The 17,929-nt window shown below is 41.8% G+C and overlaps 1 protein-coding gene across 12 annotated transcripts in view; it reads right to left on the bottom strand.

Annotated features, from left to right (window-relative positions):
- Positions 1–17,929, bottom strand: part of STAG1 (stromal antigen 1) — a 200,902-nt gene that overhangs the window by 155,430 nt on the left and 27,543 nt on the right. For 10 of the 12 annotated variants that reach the window (XM_054206620.1, XM_054206619.1, XM_054206621.1 and 7 more), the window contains one exon: positions 2,193–2,327. In XM_054206620.1, the coding sequence (XP_054062595.1) occupies positions 2,193–2,221 (29 nt within the window). In that variant the 5' untranslated portion in view covers positions 2,222–2,327. Of the gene's footprint in view, positions 1–2,192; positions 2,328–12,947; positions 13,070–17,316; positions 17,349–17,929 lie in introns of those variants that run through there. The other 2 variants (XM_054206623.1, XM_054206626.1) reach the window with 2 other exon arrangements.

The raw sequence follows: 17,929 nt of genomic DNA, 5'->3' as shown, positions 1-17,929 counted from the left end.
GAACTGCTAGGAAGTCATTTATCTGGTGGCAGTCAGCCACGTCTTAACAGGCCGGAATTATCCTACCCCTATTTCACATGTGTGTGCCTAGTCACCTGAGGGGAAAACTCCGGCTCAGTCACAGTTTATCCTTCCTGGAGCTGTTGGGAGGGAAAACAATCTGTGCCTGAGGAGGCCTGCCTCAGCCGAGAAGAGGAGGGGTGGCAGTGCCGGGGGCTGAACCTTTCCTCTCTAAGGCACCTTTGACACGGGACACAAGAGAATTTGGCAGAGTGTAGGAGACCCACAAGATTGGGGTGGGCAGAGGAAAGCGGACAAGTGATAAGGGCTCAAATTCATTCTGCTTTTCTTTCTGGTTTCTGTGGTGGCTTAAGTATCCTAGAAAACTGGCGGTAACTCCAGCGTCTCTCCTAAAAACTCTGGATATTATTCCGAAGTTATAATAGCTAGCCATACAGTAATGAAGAACTGACAGACTACAGGGCAGCCCTTTGCCACGTCATGCTTCTGAAGGACATATTTCCATAGACACAGGAAATTTCAAGTCTCTGCAAAATAAGTCAAATTTACCTTCCTTCTACTATTACATAAAGCCCTAGCTATAGAGCTTATACCACCCCCCCTTAAAAACACACCACACCAAAAATGATGTTCACGTATCAGGTTTTGTACATAAAGATGCTTCTATAAGCTTTTATCAGTGTTGCTGAGGTGGCTCGAGGTTCTGGCAGAGATAAATTCAGTAATTGCTACCACCAGGCTCAGCCTTGTGAAGAAAAGCATTCATGAAGAAAAACGGCTAAATGCACAGGCTCATGAATCATGGATGAATCAGCTCTCATGGCTGATCTTCAAAATCTAAAGAGGAACATGCCTCACAGCAACCGTGAGTCATCCCATTGAGAGAAGACTCATAACACTCAGTCACCCAGGTCAAATACACCAGAGGTTTTCTTCCCCTACATCTGAAACACCAATAAGTAAAATCCTGTCTTCACTGCATTCTGAAGCCACTTCTATAAATCCAGAAAGATTAAAGATTTCGCCTTTCATCTTCCCTCAGAGAAGAATTTGGGAGGGAATATTTGATATGGTCCTAAGCAAAGTACATTAATATATCTAATTGTCTTTAGGACACTTTGTTTAAAGGGGGTAGCTGAAAAGATTAGAAAGTGTTATGAAAAAGTAGAAATACGGAGTGGCAGATTATAATAATCCTTCAAAGCTGCTTTTTTAAGAGCTAGAAAGAAAATCTTGACTTTTTCTGCGTGGAACCTGATTGTGGCTTCCCAAATCTAAATGTGTGAAGCTAATACCCCTAAACCAAAGATTGCTTCAGGTTCTCTCACCCTTAGCCAGGCTCCTTTCTGAAGAAAGTCTGCTTGGGACCTACTGAATTAGCGGGTATCACTTTCTTTGATCCCTAGTGCACCCTAGACTTTATGTTCTGAGCCCTCAGGAGAGCCTCAAAACCTTTACATGCAAATCATGCTGATTTTTTTTTCCCATAAAAAGAAAGATCTCATTTTGTTTAGGAGCAACCAAAACTATATAAGTTACTGATGAGGACATCTCACCAATACTTCACACAGTGATTCCCAGCTCTACCGGAAAAAAAAAAAACCATACATGTTTCCTTTCTTTTTTAAAGTTGCATAAGATTGGTGGCTCACAATCTTCTCCTGATTAAACAATACACTGACATCTTTAATGTCCCTTAGGTTTTTCTGTTGGTGTGCAGAGTTACCAAATCTATTAATGTGCACTTTTTAACCTTAAACTCTACGCAGTTTCTTTCACTTCTTAAGGCCATCTAGCTTCTTGAACTGGGAATGGGAATATCCCTTTCCCACGGTTGCCGTGACAGAATCTCCCAGAGTACACCACTGGAATATACAAATATGGTCAATTACGACTAAAACCCATTCACATTTCTGAAGTCTCACAACATTCAGAAGCATAAAGTAGCAAAGATCTTGTTTTGCTTTTCACAGCAAAGTTAAACCCCCATACACATGAAGAAGTATCTTTTAGGTGAAGTATTTTATTTTTCAGCATATGACAACACAGGAGGCCTGGAACAGACACAGTAATCTGCGCTTCTCTCAAGCTTCATCTTCACGATTACCTCTCTGTTTACTTCTACCTTTTAAAAATGAAGATTTCAAATACACAGAGAAACATGTACTCACTGTAGTACTGGCAAATCTGAAGTAATCATTTTTGCAGCACTCTTGAAAGTAAGAGCTACATAGAACTTCTTCTCAAAGTTATTATAAGACAACTACTCGGAAACCTCTTTCATGAAAAGAATGTCAAAGTCCAGTCTGTAAAAGAGAGGGGAAAAAAAAAGTATTAGATGTGATTCCAAAATAGTCATACATTGATTAAAAAGCACTGTAAGCAAAACTGGTCAATTTTGAAGTAGCATCACTATTAAACCACATGAAATTTAGAACAGATGTTCCCAGGACAGCTTAATCATACACTTGCACTCAGTTTTTACAATTCTGTTTAGGCAACTTTACTACCCTTTTTTTGTTTTTAATTACTCAAAGTATTTTGCATTACCTCCCATAGTTGTTTACAGTAACTCTACAGTAAAAACACAAGCAGAACTCTGAGAAAATGTAAATAAACAACGTAAGTACATAAGCATAAGGAACCAGAGAACATGATAATCTAGATTTAAGGGATTTATTTTCTAGTCATACAACAGACTAAACTAGCAAGACAAAAGTTTGGTTTCATGAGAGACAGTGTTGCCTAGTTTTGAATCAAGACAAAATCTGCACCTAAAATCATACAGATTTTGATTTAGGCACAAAACCGGTACAAGATAATATTCCCGATAACATTCCCTTGAACGGAACTACACCTATTCCATCAGACTCACTGGCTCGCAGTTTTGTGTGACTGAATTTCACAGACAGCCAGAAGTTGTGTCCGCGTCTAACTCCAACAGAAAGTATTTTAACCTGATGAAACCAGAGTTGTAAGTTTAAAGAGAAACTAGACTGCATCTGTGGTACTACTATACCCCCTCCTAACACCCCGCTAGCTGACAGACTGATCAAGGAGTTGACTAATGACAGCAGACGTGACTTCACCATTAAACAATGGCACAATGTGACACATGCACCGATCTTTGATGTAATAAAACATAGAGCTGCTATCTCATTCTTCCCGAAAATGCAAGTTCTGGAGAGACTTAAAATGATTTGTTTAATTCTTCCCTTTTACAGATCCTGGGGTAACAGAAATAGCTGCAACCCACTGTGGTTGGGCAATGGCAATGAATACCAAGGACTTAGCTGCATGTTTTTAAAACACAGGTTACTTTAAATCTCTTTTATTTAAATATTTTATTTCTTCTCAATGGACAGTTTTTTCTGTGCTCTACCAGCTTTGCACAAGGCAGCAGGAAAATCAAGCCAGGAAGAGGTAACGGGATTAGCCCTAAACACAGGATCTAAATAAAACTGCACCAGTGGAACAGTACAACATGTAAAGGACGATTTTCCATCCTACTATATACACACCGGTATTTATTTACCCAAACCATAACCGTACAGCATGAACTGGTGGTTTTGCCTGTGGTTATTCCAGTCCCAATCAGACTCCCAGATGCGTACAACTAGTTCTTCCAGTACTTACTACTTTGTGCTACCACCAGTTTTACTTACAGTGTCTCATCAATAAATTTGAACTTTTAAGTATTTACTGCCATCGCATTGGCCGTTTTTTCTACTGGATCATTAGCAAGCCATTTTGTTGCAAAACAAATGTTAACAAAAGAGAAGTTCGTTTGGAATGAGAAGTTACCGCTCTGGCTTTAACGGTTTAAAGGGGGTCATTTTCCACGGCCAACATAGCAGGTTGGTGTACAAGCTCTCCAGCTTCACTATAGGACACAAGTCAGTCTGAGTCCTTCAGGAACAAAAATGTTACATGATGTGCGATTTCCATAACTTCTTTCCATACGATTGTTTCTGTGTTAGAGACACTGGACATTACCATGTTTTAAAGGATGCAATTACTCTTAACTGGGGAACGACATGCCCATATTCAGCAACAGCAAGCAACCATTTCAGCCACCTGTAAGAGTTCATCACAAACAAACATTGCCTCAGACCGAATTCAGGTTTGAGCTGATTTCCTATACCAAGAAAAAAAAAAAAAGAACGTTCAGATCTCTGCAATGGAGAGGGTCACTACAGTGGGAACAACGTGCACTCTGATGGTCACAAAGCACTAATATCTAGGCATAAGACAAATACTTAATGAAATCCTGAAATAGAAGAAGAAAGCTTTTGATTAAGCTTCTGCAAATACTTTTTCCTCCTGCCACGACAATTAGATGTACACATTTTTGCAATATCTTCCCTTTGTTTAAAACAGAAGAACAAAGTATATTTTTTGTTCCCACACAAGCACTCACACACACACTCTTGCATATGCTCCCTCATGTGCACCACACCTCAAAGGAAACCCATCCAGCTTGGATCTTCAGATTGCCTAATTCTAGAAGGATATTGGGCATCAATCTTATTTTTCAGAAGAGCTTTCAAAAGAAGTTCAAGAAAAATTATATGCCTTTCATGTGAGATATTTTCCACAGATGTTTAAGGCATCCTGCAGAACAGTGGCATGGAATTTCTTTTTTTTTTATTTTTCTTTTTTAAATTAGTTATCACCCTTCAGAACTGCTGTTCTGTGCATGCTCAGATGCAGTAACCAGCAGCATACAACTGCTCTAGGGAAGTGCTCTCACACACAGGGAAAAGCACACTGGCTCAGAGACAACGGATTTGAAAAGCAAGTCCTGGCCTAAAAGAGTATGGAGCAAAGGGTACAAAGAGCCAGAAGGAGAAGAGGGGAGGTGCTTCATTCAGAAGCCACTGAAGAACCAAGGAAGCTGGATCCACAGCCTTGACACGGTGGTAACGGCAGACAACCTGACACACAGGGAACTGCAAGGTATTTTCTCATAGATTTCTCATATTTTCCCTATGCTAAACAGGAAACTGCAAAACAGAGCTGGAAAAGATCCATCTGTATGTGGTCAGGCCCACACTGGACCATGAAGAAGAAAACAAAGTTGCCTTTCCGCTATTTTGTGTTAATCAAGGCACCTAACACAGGCTAAGCAAGAGAGTGCTAAAATACGAGAACTGTCAATGCTGACGAGCTGGAAAATGAACAGCTCGGAGCCAGAAGCCCAAAAGAAAAGGCACAATCCCACACACTTCGTGGCACTGACCAGAAGTGGAGTCTTACATTGGATGGAGTGACACCGTAAGAATCCAAGTCAGCCATGTCCCTCACATGCATCCAGTACGTCCTGCTGGCTGGGACGTTCTGGGTGCTCACTCTTCCTGCCTCAGCCCAGATACGCAGCTGAAGTCAGGAAATGACAGGATGGTTAGAGTTGGAAGGGACCTTAGAGACCACCCAGTGCCACCCCCTGCCCTGGGCAGGGACACCTCCCACCAGACCAGGCTGCTCCAAGCCCCGTCCAACCTGGCCTTGAACCCCTCCAGGGATGGGGCAGCCACAGCTTCTCTGGGCAACCTGGGCCAGCGTCCCACCACCCTCACAGCAAAGAATTGCTTCCGCAGTCTCATCTAAAATCTCCCCTCTTTCAAATCCTTAAGAGTCTTGGGATAAGTGCCTTGCACCTTCCCTCAACAGTAACATTCCTCTACGCGCACAGAAACACCGCTTGCTTCCAAAATCCAGTTGCAAATTATCACCCATACTGCTTAGGCTTGGTTTGGAAAGAAAATAAAGCACTATAGTGACTAATGAAAAGCTGTATGCGTGTGGAACAGAGTTCTCCATTTAATCACGCAATTAAATTAAGTTTGACAACTGTGGAAAAATCATTGATCCTTACAGACTACACAAATGTGAACGTCACATTTTTTTCCTGGTTTTAATAAAAGAAACACCTGGTCTTTAGAGATGATGTTCTTATAAACAGGAAAATTAAACTCTCCTCCTTTCTGTCTCATTCAGTTTGAGAATAAAGTCATTGAGGAAAAATCCTGAAAGCTTGAGACAGATTCCCATTTTGTCACTTTTATCCTGGGGAAGAGAAAAGCAGGAGGAGGAACACTTCATATTTTGCATTTTGGCTTATTTAAAATAAAATAAACACAATATAGTTGTGTCAGAAGCAGTCAACTGCTTCTCTCTAGGAGTTTAAAAAAAAAATAATCTGATGACCTTAGCATGTTTGCAGCTTTTTCAGCCTGCGCATCTGTATTGTAAGATGACATAAAATTTGTGGTAGCATAGTTAAAAGTGTCCTGTAGAAGAATATAAAGCAGGCAGTAGGAGACACCGTTCAGCTGAAACATACAACAGGAAAACACGTAAATGTTTCTCTTTTTTTGCTTCTATTTTTTAACCATGCACAATAAGCGGGGCAGACATAGTGACCACTACATAAAACTGCTTCTGTCAAAAAAAAGAAAATAATTAAAAAACCTTTTCGAGTAAGTCGTCAGTTTTATGATAGTTTCTGTTCAATAAGTATCTCATATCATGCTTAGCTTTAAGAAAGGCTCTGTAATTCTAAACAATAAATCTGATACGTGCATTCCATCAGTATTTTCTGTAGTTTCTACTAACAAGAAAAATCTATCTATATTTTTTTTGCAGTCTTTGGATCATTTATTTGCCTCTCTGGTGCTGAAGGAATCTCCCCATTTTAGCCAAACATAACCCAACAACCAGATTGACAGGAACCCTGAAACCTGACAGGGTTGTTCCAGGCAACTATCTGGTAGCAACAGCCAAATCAAGTTCCACTAGCCTTGTTACAAACTAAGCGCCTACACCTTATAAAGCCGAAACCAAAACTTAAAACAAACAAACAAATAAAAAGAAACAAACAAAAAACCCAACTACTAAATTTAGCAATATGAGTTACATCACTATTAATTCCATTGCCTAGAAGATAACCAAAATAAAAGATAACTGGTATTTGACTGACTCTCATTCAAAATCCTTTCATTATTGACCAAGTGACCTTGTCCCATCCGAGTGCGCAATGTCCTCAAACAGCAGGTCACACTAGCAGAGCAATATCTTCTACTACTTCATGGGTAACGCCTGTACGCCAGGATTTCATTTTCCATTTAAAATGACTTTGCTTTCTCCCTCAGTGCTCCCTGCTACCCCTTCTCTTGCAGGTTGAGAATTGCTGAAGCAGCAGTACACCCCTCCATCCCATTAGGGCCCAAAGGAAATTTGAGAACCCCAAACGTACTGTTTGTGAGGTCAGGAACCAAGAATACACGATGGTATGTCATGCCTTTGCACTGCACCATAAAACAAGCCATGGAAAACTCGAGCTTTTCAAATTCAGCTTAGAGACAAGATTTGTCCCCTCAGTATTCTTGCCCAACAACAGCGTTTGGCAGCCAGGAAAAGGCCTGCACGAGCAGCAAACGGCAATCCTGTCTGAAGGCAGCACGTTGCACAGCGAGGCAGAGCTCCAAAAGTTTTCATCAACAAGGTGAGAGAGAAAAAAAGGCTCTTACACGCAGGCAGATAAATTCTAGTCTTAAATCCTTCCTGCTCAGCTATCCCATTTGCAAAGTGAAAATTCTACATCCTGCAGTAAATTCTAAATCCTGCAGAACTAGGAAAAACAGTCATCAGGAACCAACCCTGTAAAAAATTTACCAAATGCTGTCATGTGTTCTTCATCACTCACAGGTTTTTGTTTGCTTTGGATTATGTGTTTCTATAAGCATAAACTTTATTTCTACTACAAGTTTAGTGCTTTAAACAAATTAATTCCTGTTGACCCAGCAGCTATTCGAACTGAATGCCAAATTAAATCACCTCTTCCTGACCTGAGTTTGAAAATCCATAGTATCATGTAAGGCCAAACAAGACACAACGCTTATTTAGCCTATCTTGAAGATCATTTTATTGAAGTTGAACACGAAATCTTAATTTCACATTAGCACACTTTACTAAGTATTTAAGCCAAAATTGAAAGTCCAAGTGATGGAAAAATTAACACTAAGCACTAGTGAGTTCCTTCATTACTTAAAGTACCTAACCAGCTCTGCCGATGCCTGGTCTGCAATATTCTTAATCCAGTCTGACCATGAGAGGAGGAGGTAATACTGGGAACAACCAGGCTAGCGCAGCAGGGCGATGCTTTGTTTCCTACATCCTTCAAAAACATGCTGGCCAGATCAATATTATTATTCCGCTTCCCTCTCCCAAGCGAGCGTCTCTGCTGTTACTGTTATCCATTTCGTACCCAGCAGGGCCTGCAGTTCCCAACCTGCAAAAGCACATCAACAACAAAAGCAAAAAAAACGGGAGAGTAGGTTGATAAACCAGACACTTGTGCTGCCGTCCCGGAGGGACCTGGACAGGCTGGAGCAGGGACAGACAGGAATCTCATGAAGTTCAGTAAAGGGAACCGCAGAGCCCTGTGCTTGGGGAGGAACAACCCCACACACAGGTTTGGGACGGACTGTCTGGGAAGCAGCTTTTCCAGAAGCGACCCCAGGATCCTGGTGGATAACAAATTGAAGACGAGCCAGCAATGTGCCCTCACCGCAAAGGCCAGCAGCATCTCCTGAGCTGCTGCAGGCACAGCACACCCAGGGAGGTGACCTCCCCCTCTCTGCTCAGAGCTGAGGAGAGAGATTTGGAGCACTACATTCAGCGCTGGGCTCCCCAGTAGGAGAGAGACACAGACATACTTTGTTTTGCAGTAAAGGCACAATTTTGAACAGCCCGGCATATGGTTCAGCCAGGGGTCTTTCAGAAGGATGGAGTTATCAGAACAGCAAGCTGAGGATGGACAATTGGTTTTTCCCCAGAAGGAATTAATACATAAAACAAACAAAAAAGCTCACAGAGGTAATGCGTATAATACAAGGAAAACCTGAGGCCAAGAACAACAAAGTGAGTCTGTGCACAAAAAAACTAAAGTGTTTAGAAGATGTCCATCATCGTTGGCTAAAGTTTCTTTTTTTCCCCATTCTTTAAATGTATTTCCAGATGCATTACACATCCATGTGGGAACAAGAATTATCTCATGGCAACCCCTAGCTGTCCATTGAACGTTGCCTTCAATCCCAGTTGTCTCCTCAGTTGCCCTCCACAGTTGCACCAATGGGTAGAACTGACTCTACAGGCAGAACAGCTGTTGCTGCCTCCCCTCACCAAACACTTCCAGCCTAGACAGGTCCTGCTCACTCAGCCAGAAAAAGAATCTGAACTCTCACTTTCTGGTGTGCAATATTAGTCTGTGCTCTTCGCAATTACGAATGCCAGACCTCACACCAAAAGGTTACACAAATCACTTCTTGCTGAGCTGGGAATAAAATTCTTAAATGACAAAAACCTCCAAGTCATACTACCACGTTTCTATACTTAGTTCTCAGGCTCTAAAAAAAAAAAATAAAAAAAAAATGTGTGAACTGCCAAAGACAATCAGTTTTTATGATCTTCTGCTACTATTTCCAGAAGGTAGCAGCTAATTCCTGCACTGTGCATGCCTGTGCCGCAGCACTGACACTCCGATTACACAGGAAAGCCGATACAATCTTTTAACCATGCTTGTAATAGTGTAGTTGATTCAAACGTCACGCATCACTCAGACAATTTTATTTGATCATCTTATTTTTTTAACTATTTATCACATACTGCTTTCTTATAATGCCTAGGATGGCTAACACTAAAGATATTAATCAAATGCTTCATGCAAAGGATTGCCTGTAGATACGGCTTGCTCAAGAACAGAAATTTTATCCTTTTTAATTTGCAATTGCCTTTTTTTTTTTTTAAGATAAAAATAAATCTGATGGACTGAGCATATGAACACAAGCCTGCCTTCCCTTTGTTATTCTTACAGGCTCTTCAGACACAACTGCTCCTCACTCTGCGGACACCCAGCGAGACACTTGACCTGATTTTCTGCAGCACTGAGCACTCACAACTGTGACCGAGATCACTGGGGGCTGCGGGCACTCCCTCACTCATAAGGCAAATAATTATGGCCTGATTGCACAGGACTAAAAGTTACAGCACTGAATTCTAATGCTAGTCCAATATCTGGATGAGTAAGGTGTAAATTAACAACTTGCTCCTTGCCATCTGTCCATTAGGACAGCACCAGCTATCTACCAGCCTCTGACCTACCTGCTGTGAACATCAAATACACATAATAAAAAGGGCTCTAGAAAGTTCGGTTCTACTATTCTCAAATTGGGAGCATGAATAGATGGATCTTTGAAGTCTTCTGCTTCTCTGCACTTGTATTTCCAAGTCTCAAAAGGATTCTTGAGAAGATAAACTCACTCATCTTTTTAAGACGATGCAAGAGCACTGAGAGTCACACAAAAAACCCATGTGACAAATTTGAAGTTGAGTGAGGTTCTGTCAGTCACAGAAACTGTGGAGGCATCCTCCAAACAAAAGACCGAGGAATCACTGAAAAGTTGCAAAAGATGGAATAATGGTATGGATAGCAGAAGGGTTCACCATACCTAAGTGTAAAGTTTTAAGATAGTTGAGTTGAAGACAATGAAATGCTTCCCCCTAGAAGGATGATCCTGTTCAGCTGATTTCTTAGTAAGCCAATTCAGCTCACTAAAGCGGCATAAAACATTTCAGGGTTTTGCATGGCTGGTTTTAGCGGGCCAAGCCAGGGCTCCAGGAGGCTCAGAAACACCCATGCACAGGAAAGCAAGAGTGGAGTACAGCAGGACACAGGCAAGGCTGAAGGAGGATGACAACTTCTTCAATATGTGAAAACTGTTGCAAAGGCAACGGAGAGGGAGAATAAATTATCTTTCTCAGTGAGAAAAGGCCAAGTAATGGGTTTAAACCGCAGCACGGAAAATTCAGGTAAGACACTGGGAAAAACTTGACAGTGACTAGCGAAGCACTCCAATAGCTTGCTCAAACAAAAGGTGAATTATCCACCACGGAAAGTTTTTTCTTTTCCCAAATAGATGGGTCACACTCATCAGGTACAGCCACCATAGCAAAGTCTGTGGAAAGGGCTTATTCCCAGGAGATTGAAACAGCTGGGAAAAAACAGGCAAGGCTTTGGGAACACAGCCTGTTTGGGGTCTGAAAATATGGCGTGACTGTAAAAAACCATGGTCTGCTGGAGGGGAAAGGGTGAGAACTAGATGAACTCTTGATACCCCTTCTTACCCCCCCATTACTTCTAACATTATTGCGACTTTGCCCTCAATCAAATCCATGCGTGCCAATAACTAAAATTAAATCCAGTGATTAAATTCACACTCAAGCACTTCAATGAGTGACTGCTTATTCCTGTTGAATAATCCCCATCCAGAGGAAGACAGGAATAAGCAGTCACTCATTTTTCATCTCTGTATGGCACGAAGCACAAAGGGCCAAGAGCACAGACAGTCTACAGGCACGCCAGAACCAGCGTTAATAGATTTTTATGCTACCTTAGAAGAGTGTTTACTCATCTGTAATTTTTCTCAGCAGTGGACATCTGGTGTTCTATTATTCATTGCATCTGGAAAATTGCCAATAAAACCAATTTTCACAAAAAGAAGCAAAGCCTGACATGCAGAATGCTGGAATAATGGAAAAATAAAACTCTCCGAATTATTCAGGTTTTTGTTCTTTGGGCATTTGTTTCTTTGTTTTGTCTTTTCTTTTTTCCTCATATGGGACTCTGATGAGAAAAGCCAAGAGGAACTGCAGAACATTTTGTGCAGATTATCAAAGAAAACACACATTTTGCAGTCGCACATAAATTAAAAACTCTGGGAAGTGACTAATTTCTGGTACTCATATGAGCTTTAGGGGGACATGCAGAAAGACTTGATGAAAATAAGGTCACGAACAATAACTTCTCTAGGTTCACGCAGCTGCTAGCGGAAAGAATATTTAATGGTTAATACAGAGAGATTCTTCACACATATCAAGTAGAAGCAAATGTAGGACCACTCTAAAGTGTAATATTCTACCAATTTCCTGAGAGGCACCTTTATTACCCTCCCCTCAAAAGAACAGGAAGGCATAATGGTTCTTCAAAAGAAGAACGTAGCGTTGAAGGACTGTGTTAAAGCACCCCCGCCACCAAACACCGCCGATTCGGAAAACCACGTGTCTGGGGCTCCAAGCTTCGAGAAGCAGCTCCATCAATCTCCTAGCTGCCAGACCTGTCAGGATTCTTGTCCTTACAAAGATGTCACGATCCAAGTCCCTCGAGCAGCAAAGATTTCTGGACATTATCTAGCTGTGACCGAGGTATCAAAAGCCTCTACTCAGTGTTCACACTTTGTGAGATAACCCTCACAAACTGTTAGGCCAAGAGAGTCTTTCAATGCTATCAGTCCAGCAACTGAAAGATGCCGGAGCACCAATTTTTCCCAATCCAGGGACTTCAGCAATGCTCCTATAACAAACCCCTATGGATTCCTGCACTACCGCCTCTCTATTAACAGGCGGGAGACTCAGCTTAACCCCCAGCCTGAGGTAGCTAATTGGCATCTGTTTTACTAAGGTTCCCCTTTCACTCAAATACAATCTTTTTATGCGCACGAGGGTATGTGGATTTTTTTAAATAACTAAATCCCTCGTGTTTTGAGCTCCTTAGAAGAGAGGTTGCATTTAATAAAGGGATTAGCAAATATCCAATAGGCATTACCATAAGTAGCATAATGCTATCCTTCTGCAGCGAGGCAGTCTAAATACCCTTGCTTTGAGTAACCACTTTTACCTCATGCTGTTACTAAGTGGACAGGGGTTCCACTGATGCTATTCATTGTAGCAGGAATAAATTTTAACAAGAATCATGAGAAAGCTGTTTTTCTTCCATTGTTAACTATTTTTAGACCAAATAACTTCGCAATTTTTTTTTTAAAATCACATTTGCCTTAGCAAAAGAGGTACTTCTTGAAAGAGCTCACAGTAGCACAGGTGTTTTGACTCTTGATTCTTGATGCTCTGCTGGAGTATTGGCACAATACAGTGGTGTACCATGGAGGGGCGGCAATTTCCAGATCCTTCCTCTATCCATTAGCCAGAGTACCTAAATTACAAATACCTGTTAAGTTCCTAAAAAGAGCTTGTGAAAACTGAACAAGAGCCAAAAAAAGTAGCAGAGGTAGACCAGAGAAGATGAAGTTAGCCAATACAGTCATTAAATAGAATTATATATCTATCTCTATAAATCGCAGAATCAAACCCCACCTCCCAACCCCATATGAAACCAGACACCCTTCACCCACGTCTTGCACCACTACGATCCCTCTTCTGAAACAACCCACAACTGCAGCCTTTCAGGGAAAAACTACCCAAGCCTTAAACCCCACCACATTCCTAGATACCAGAGAAAGAGCTATGAGTAATCCCAAACCCTCACAACCAGCAAAACAAGCTGGCAATTCTGACTTAATTCCTCTTCACCTGAAAACTTGTTTCAAGTTCTCTTCCCAATAAATTAAGCAGCCCTATTCTCCTACTCTAGGAATGGTTTTATATGCTCCCCAAGCCCGAGAAGCCTGGCAGGTCTTTAATCCAAGTACAATAGATGGAACAAAAAACATCAGAAAGCATTAAGGAATTGCTCTACTACTCAGTGAGCCAGTTATCTTCACAATAAACTAAACTGCATCTAAAAACTACACAATTTAAATCATCCTGCCACCAATGCTACTGCAAACGTATTAAGTCAGATCAGCAATATCTCATTTTGTGATACCATATTTTGCCTTAATGACTTACAAGAACAGTAACTCCAGAATCCATATGCTGCTAAATACCTTCAATCCATCCTAACCTGACACTGCCTCAGTCTAAAGGTGCTGGAACAGACCCATAAATATGCTGAAATCCTCCTCGGCTCACTTAAGGAAAGAGATTCTAAAAATATAACCAAGCCTATTCTTTTTCTAAAACATACAGATGACACCTGCTTTTTAGTCTGAAAACTCGTACCCTTTCAAAGTCATCCCATGTGTGATACCAAGCCAACACTTTTCTATCAAACAGTTCCCAGAGCCTACACTGATACCGGTTCCTGTCCACAGGACCAGCACACCTACTGTCACAAAGCCAACAACAACATGAAACTCCAACAAGCCGTAACATCCAGGCAGAGTATCAAGAACCGCAGCCTGTGCTGCCAGGATGCTCATCATTGCACTCCTTCAGCGATCTAAAGAGAACTTCCCGGGGAAACCTCAGAGCCCCTTCCAGTCCCTGAAGGGGGCCTACAGGAGAGATGGGGAGGGACTTTTTATCAGGGAGGGGAGCCATAGGACCAGGGGGAACGGTTTTAAACAGGAAGAGGGGAGATTTAGATGAGATCTGAGGAAGCAATTCTTGGCTGTGAGGGTGGTGGGACGCTGGCCCAGGTTGCCCAGAGAAGCTGTGGCTGCCCCATCCCTGGAGGGGTTCAAGGCCAGGTTGGACGGGGCTTGGAGCAACCTGGTGGTGGCACTGGATGGGCTTTAAGGCCCCTTCCAACCCAAACCATTCTGTGATTCCCCAAAGACAAAGCTCCACAAAAATGTATCAACGTTTTGAATGAGCTGAACAAACATCGCTGAAATGTACCCCAATAGGCAGTGCTGCTGACTGAACATCCTCGATTATTACAAATGGCACAGCTTATGACTTAGATCAGCTATACAGTTACAATCTCTACTGGAAAAGCATACCTTAAAATACTCGCCTCTCATCCTCCAACCTTAAAACAGCCTGACCACCACAATAAACTTGAGAGAAGCACATTTTTCCAATGGACACTTGTAACGATGTTGCAGCTAAAAATAAGAAGCCTTGCAAATGTGTTTCCCCAGTGACCGTTAAGTGCCTCATACTGCAATCAAAATTCAAACCCAAATCCATGGATCCCAGCCTAGCAAAATTCACCAAAGCCCCAGGATACCTTCCCCAAAACTACACAGGTGAAAAACAATGGCAGGACTTAGCAGCAAACACCGAAATAGTGATTTACCAGCAGAACACTCCACTGCTAAGTTCTCATTCCTGATCCTGAAGACTTAGGAAAACACACAGCTGGAAATTAAAAATTCACAATCATTTTAATTAATCGACTCAGACAGGAAAGTGGCTTTGTTACACATTAGTTTCCTCCATCCCTATAACTTACCTCTCTGTCCCCCAGGCAACAACGATTTCAATATATATCCTCCCCCCACTGCAGCAGAGCTCACAGTAATTAATTGCTTTCCACCTGTACCAAGCTTGAGGATTGTGATTTTGTTTCAGGCTAAAGATGTTTGGTCTAGAAGCCTGTCTACTTTTTCACAGCAACGTCAACTGACCTAAAAAAAATACATTACCTGTACCTACAAGCCTTTCCTGATGTGGATTCTGACATGAGGGTAAAAAAGGAACCCAAGGACTCAAGAAATTAAAGCTAAGCTGAACGGGGTTGGCTACTCACCAGTGTTCCCTAATGACCTCCCTGACGCACCAGTCACCAAAAAAAAAAAATCAATGAAAAGATAACAAGAAATAGGAGATGAGTTGTTATTATCAAATACTACGTAAAATTAGAAAAAGTTCTGCAATAGTCCAAAACAGCACTAGGGAAAGGCCAAATTAGCACCCGGGAACAAGATTTCTTTTAGCTCAGTAAATAATCCTGAGGAAAAGCTGTTATCATTCAGTGCTGAAATGAATTTTGGTCAGTCAACAACCCTAGGAAGAATCACTAGGGGGTGAAACTGTCTATTCTTTGATGTTTAAAAACATCTTACACACCACAATAAATCCATTAAAAGGTAAACTTCCTTGGGAAAAAATACTTGGAAAAAATAAATAACATGTCTTTCATTGCTTGTTCATTGCTCCAGGTACAGGAATGATGACTGTACAGATAGAAGAAGAGAATCGCACTGTGTGAAACCAGCTGAGAGCCCAGTTCCAAACCGGACAAACTGAAAAACCAGACCTGCATTATTTGAAATACAAGGAAGAGAGGCGAGAACAGAGAAGCCAACGCGCAAGCTGGACAAGCAGCTGATTCAGCTTCATTTCCCAAGGGCTTCGCATCCAACCAGGCTGTTTGCCCTCCATCTCTCGATGATTTTTGAACACGTTGCCAAATCAAACAGATTTGACAGAAGGAGAGGTTCCTCAGAAGATTATTTTTGAAAATAAGCGCTGGCTGAGCCTAGTGCTCTCGCGAGGGCAGAGGCAGGGGCGAGGACCAGCAGAGTCAAGGGGTTTTATCTGAAGTCATGATGACAACTGAAACTGTAAAGCTATCACCAATTCACTTGGCTACCTAGGCTGTAAATTGCAAACACTGATGCTTTTTTTTTTCTTAACTGTATTTTGCAGTGCTTACAGAAATATGGAAACACCTTTTTTTTTTAATTTCTGAACAGTTACTTCAACAAGCAGATGACAAAAGCTGGAAATAACATGACTGTGTCTGAGCAAGTGTCATTCATTCTTGTGTTACTGTTCTGTGAGCTTTAAAGCCCAGTCAAAAGTGGTTTCTCCCGGTAACGCTGACAGCAGTCCTTCCTCCTAGACAAGGAAAAATTTTTGATCTGGGAGATAATTTACCAAAACAGTTCACTGGACTACTGCAGCTGTCAGGCTTAGTGAAATAGCTTAGATAATGCTTAGCCAAAATGGACCACTTCAAAAGAGACAGAAGAAAGAAGAGATCTTGCCTCACTTGGAAAGGTCGCCATCAGATGAAAGCTGCTCCATGAGGCTGGCAATGAAGCCATCAGGAGTCTCAGCATGAACTGCTGGAGCGCTTTATTTTTCTAAAGATACCCCAAAAGAGAGGAAACCTTGCGGTACTGGGAAGCTAGAACATGGGCTTTTCCAGCAACCCAAACAGTAACTCTTTCCTGTCCCACAGGGAAAAAGAAAAAGGCAACCAAATCTCCTCCCCGCCCTGATCCCAGTTAACCTTGACTGTGAGCTGAGAAAGGAAATTAAGGATTAATTACCAATAGACTAGAAATACAGAGTAGCTGCAGTGAGATGCCTCACAGAAAATAGGCTAACAGACGAAACTGGGAATCTCTCTACAGAAGCTGTGCTGCAGAAGCCAAATCTCCGAGGGACCCAACAACAGGAACAACTTGGAATCCTGAGGCTTTCCTGACACAACCAAATCTTGTGTAAAAACGTGCTGGGGGTTTAGGGGCATCTGGCTGGTTTCAGTCTGCGGAAGGTCACAGCTGCGTTCAGGGGAAGAGTGGCAAAATCAAGGTCAGCGTTCAGCGCATCTATCACACAATCTTCAACAACTGCACCAGAAAAACACTTGGTACTCACAGAGTTCTCTGCAATGATGGTCCGTAACAGGCCTGCTAATATCAACCTTCTGCTTAGATAGACGCGGCCTTACAAATCTCTTCCCAGTGAATGAGAGACTAAGAACAAAGGAAAAATTAATAGATGAGAGAAGAGAAAAACCACTGGCCTAGAAGAGAACTGCCTTACCTCCACCATCAAATACCAGACACAGAAAAAAGAAAAAGCACAGTTCTTTAAGCACTGCTGGTAAAACCGGGTGAAACTTGACAGAAGCTGCGGCAGAGAGAAACTGCCATCCCGAGAAGCCAAGGCTCTCCAGCGAGAGGGGAAATTCCATCAGCTGATCCACACAAGGGGTTGCTTTCCCCTGAAAGCCTTCTTGGCTTTTGTTTTTGCAAAGAAGGGATCAGACCGTACAGTTTTAAATGTTGCAGAATTTGCAGATACTTTCTTCTGCACTTCAGAAAGATCAGAAGAGGATGTTCAGTGTCTTTTCCACAGTTACATAAAATGAAAATGCATACGGTAACTGATACTGGAAACTGTCAGGCTTTAAGAGCAAGAGTGGGAACATTTTGAAGCATTTCCTTAAACAGATTCTCAGCTCCCATGAGATTAAAACAACTTCTAA

Source organism: Rissa tridactyla, chromosome 6 (assembly GCF_028500815.1).
Source record: "Rissa tridactyla isolate bRisTri1 chromosome 6, bRisTri1.patW.cur.20221130, whole genome shotgun sequence".
NCBI classification, from domain to species: domain Eukaryota; kingdom Metazoa; phylum Chordata; class Aves; order Charadriiformes; family Laridae; genus Rissa; species Rissa tridactyla.
This window is presented reverse-complemented; position numbering and strand designations above follow the sequence as displayed.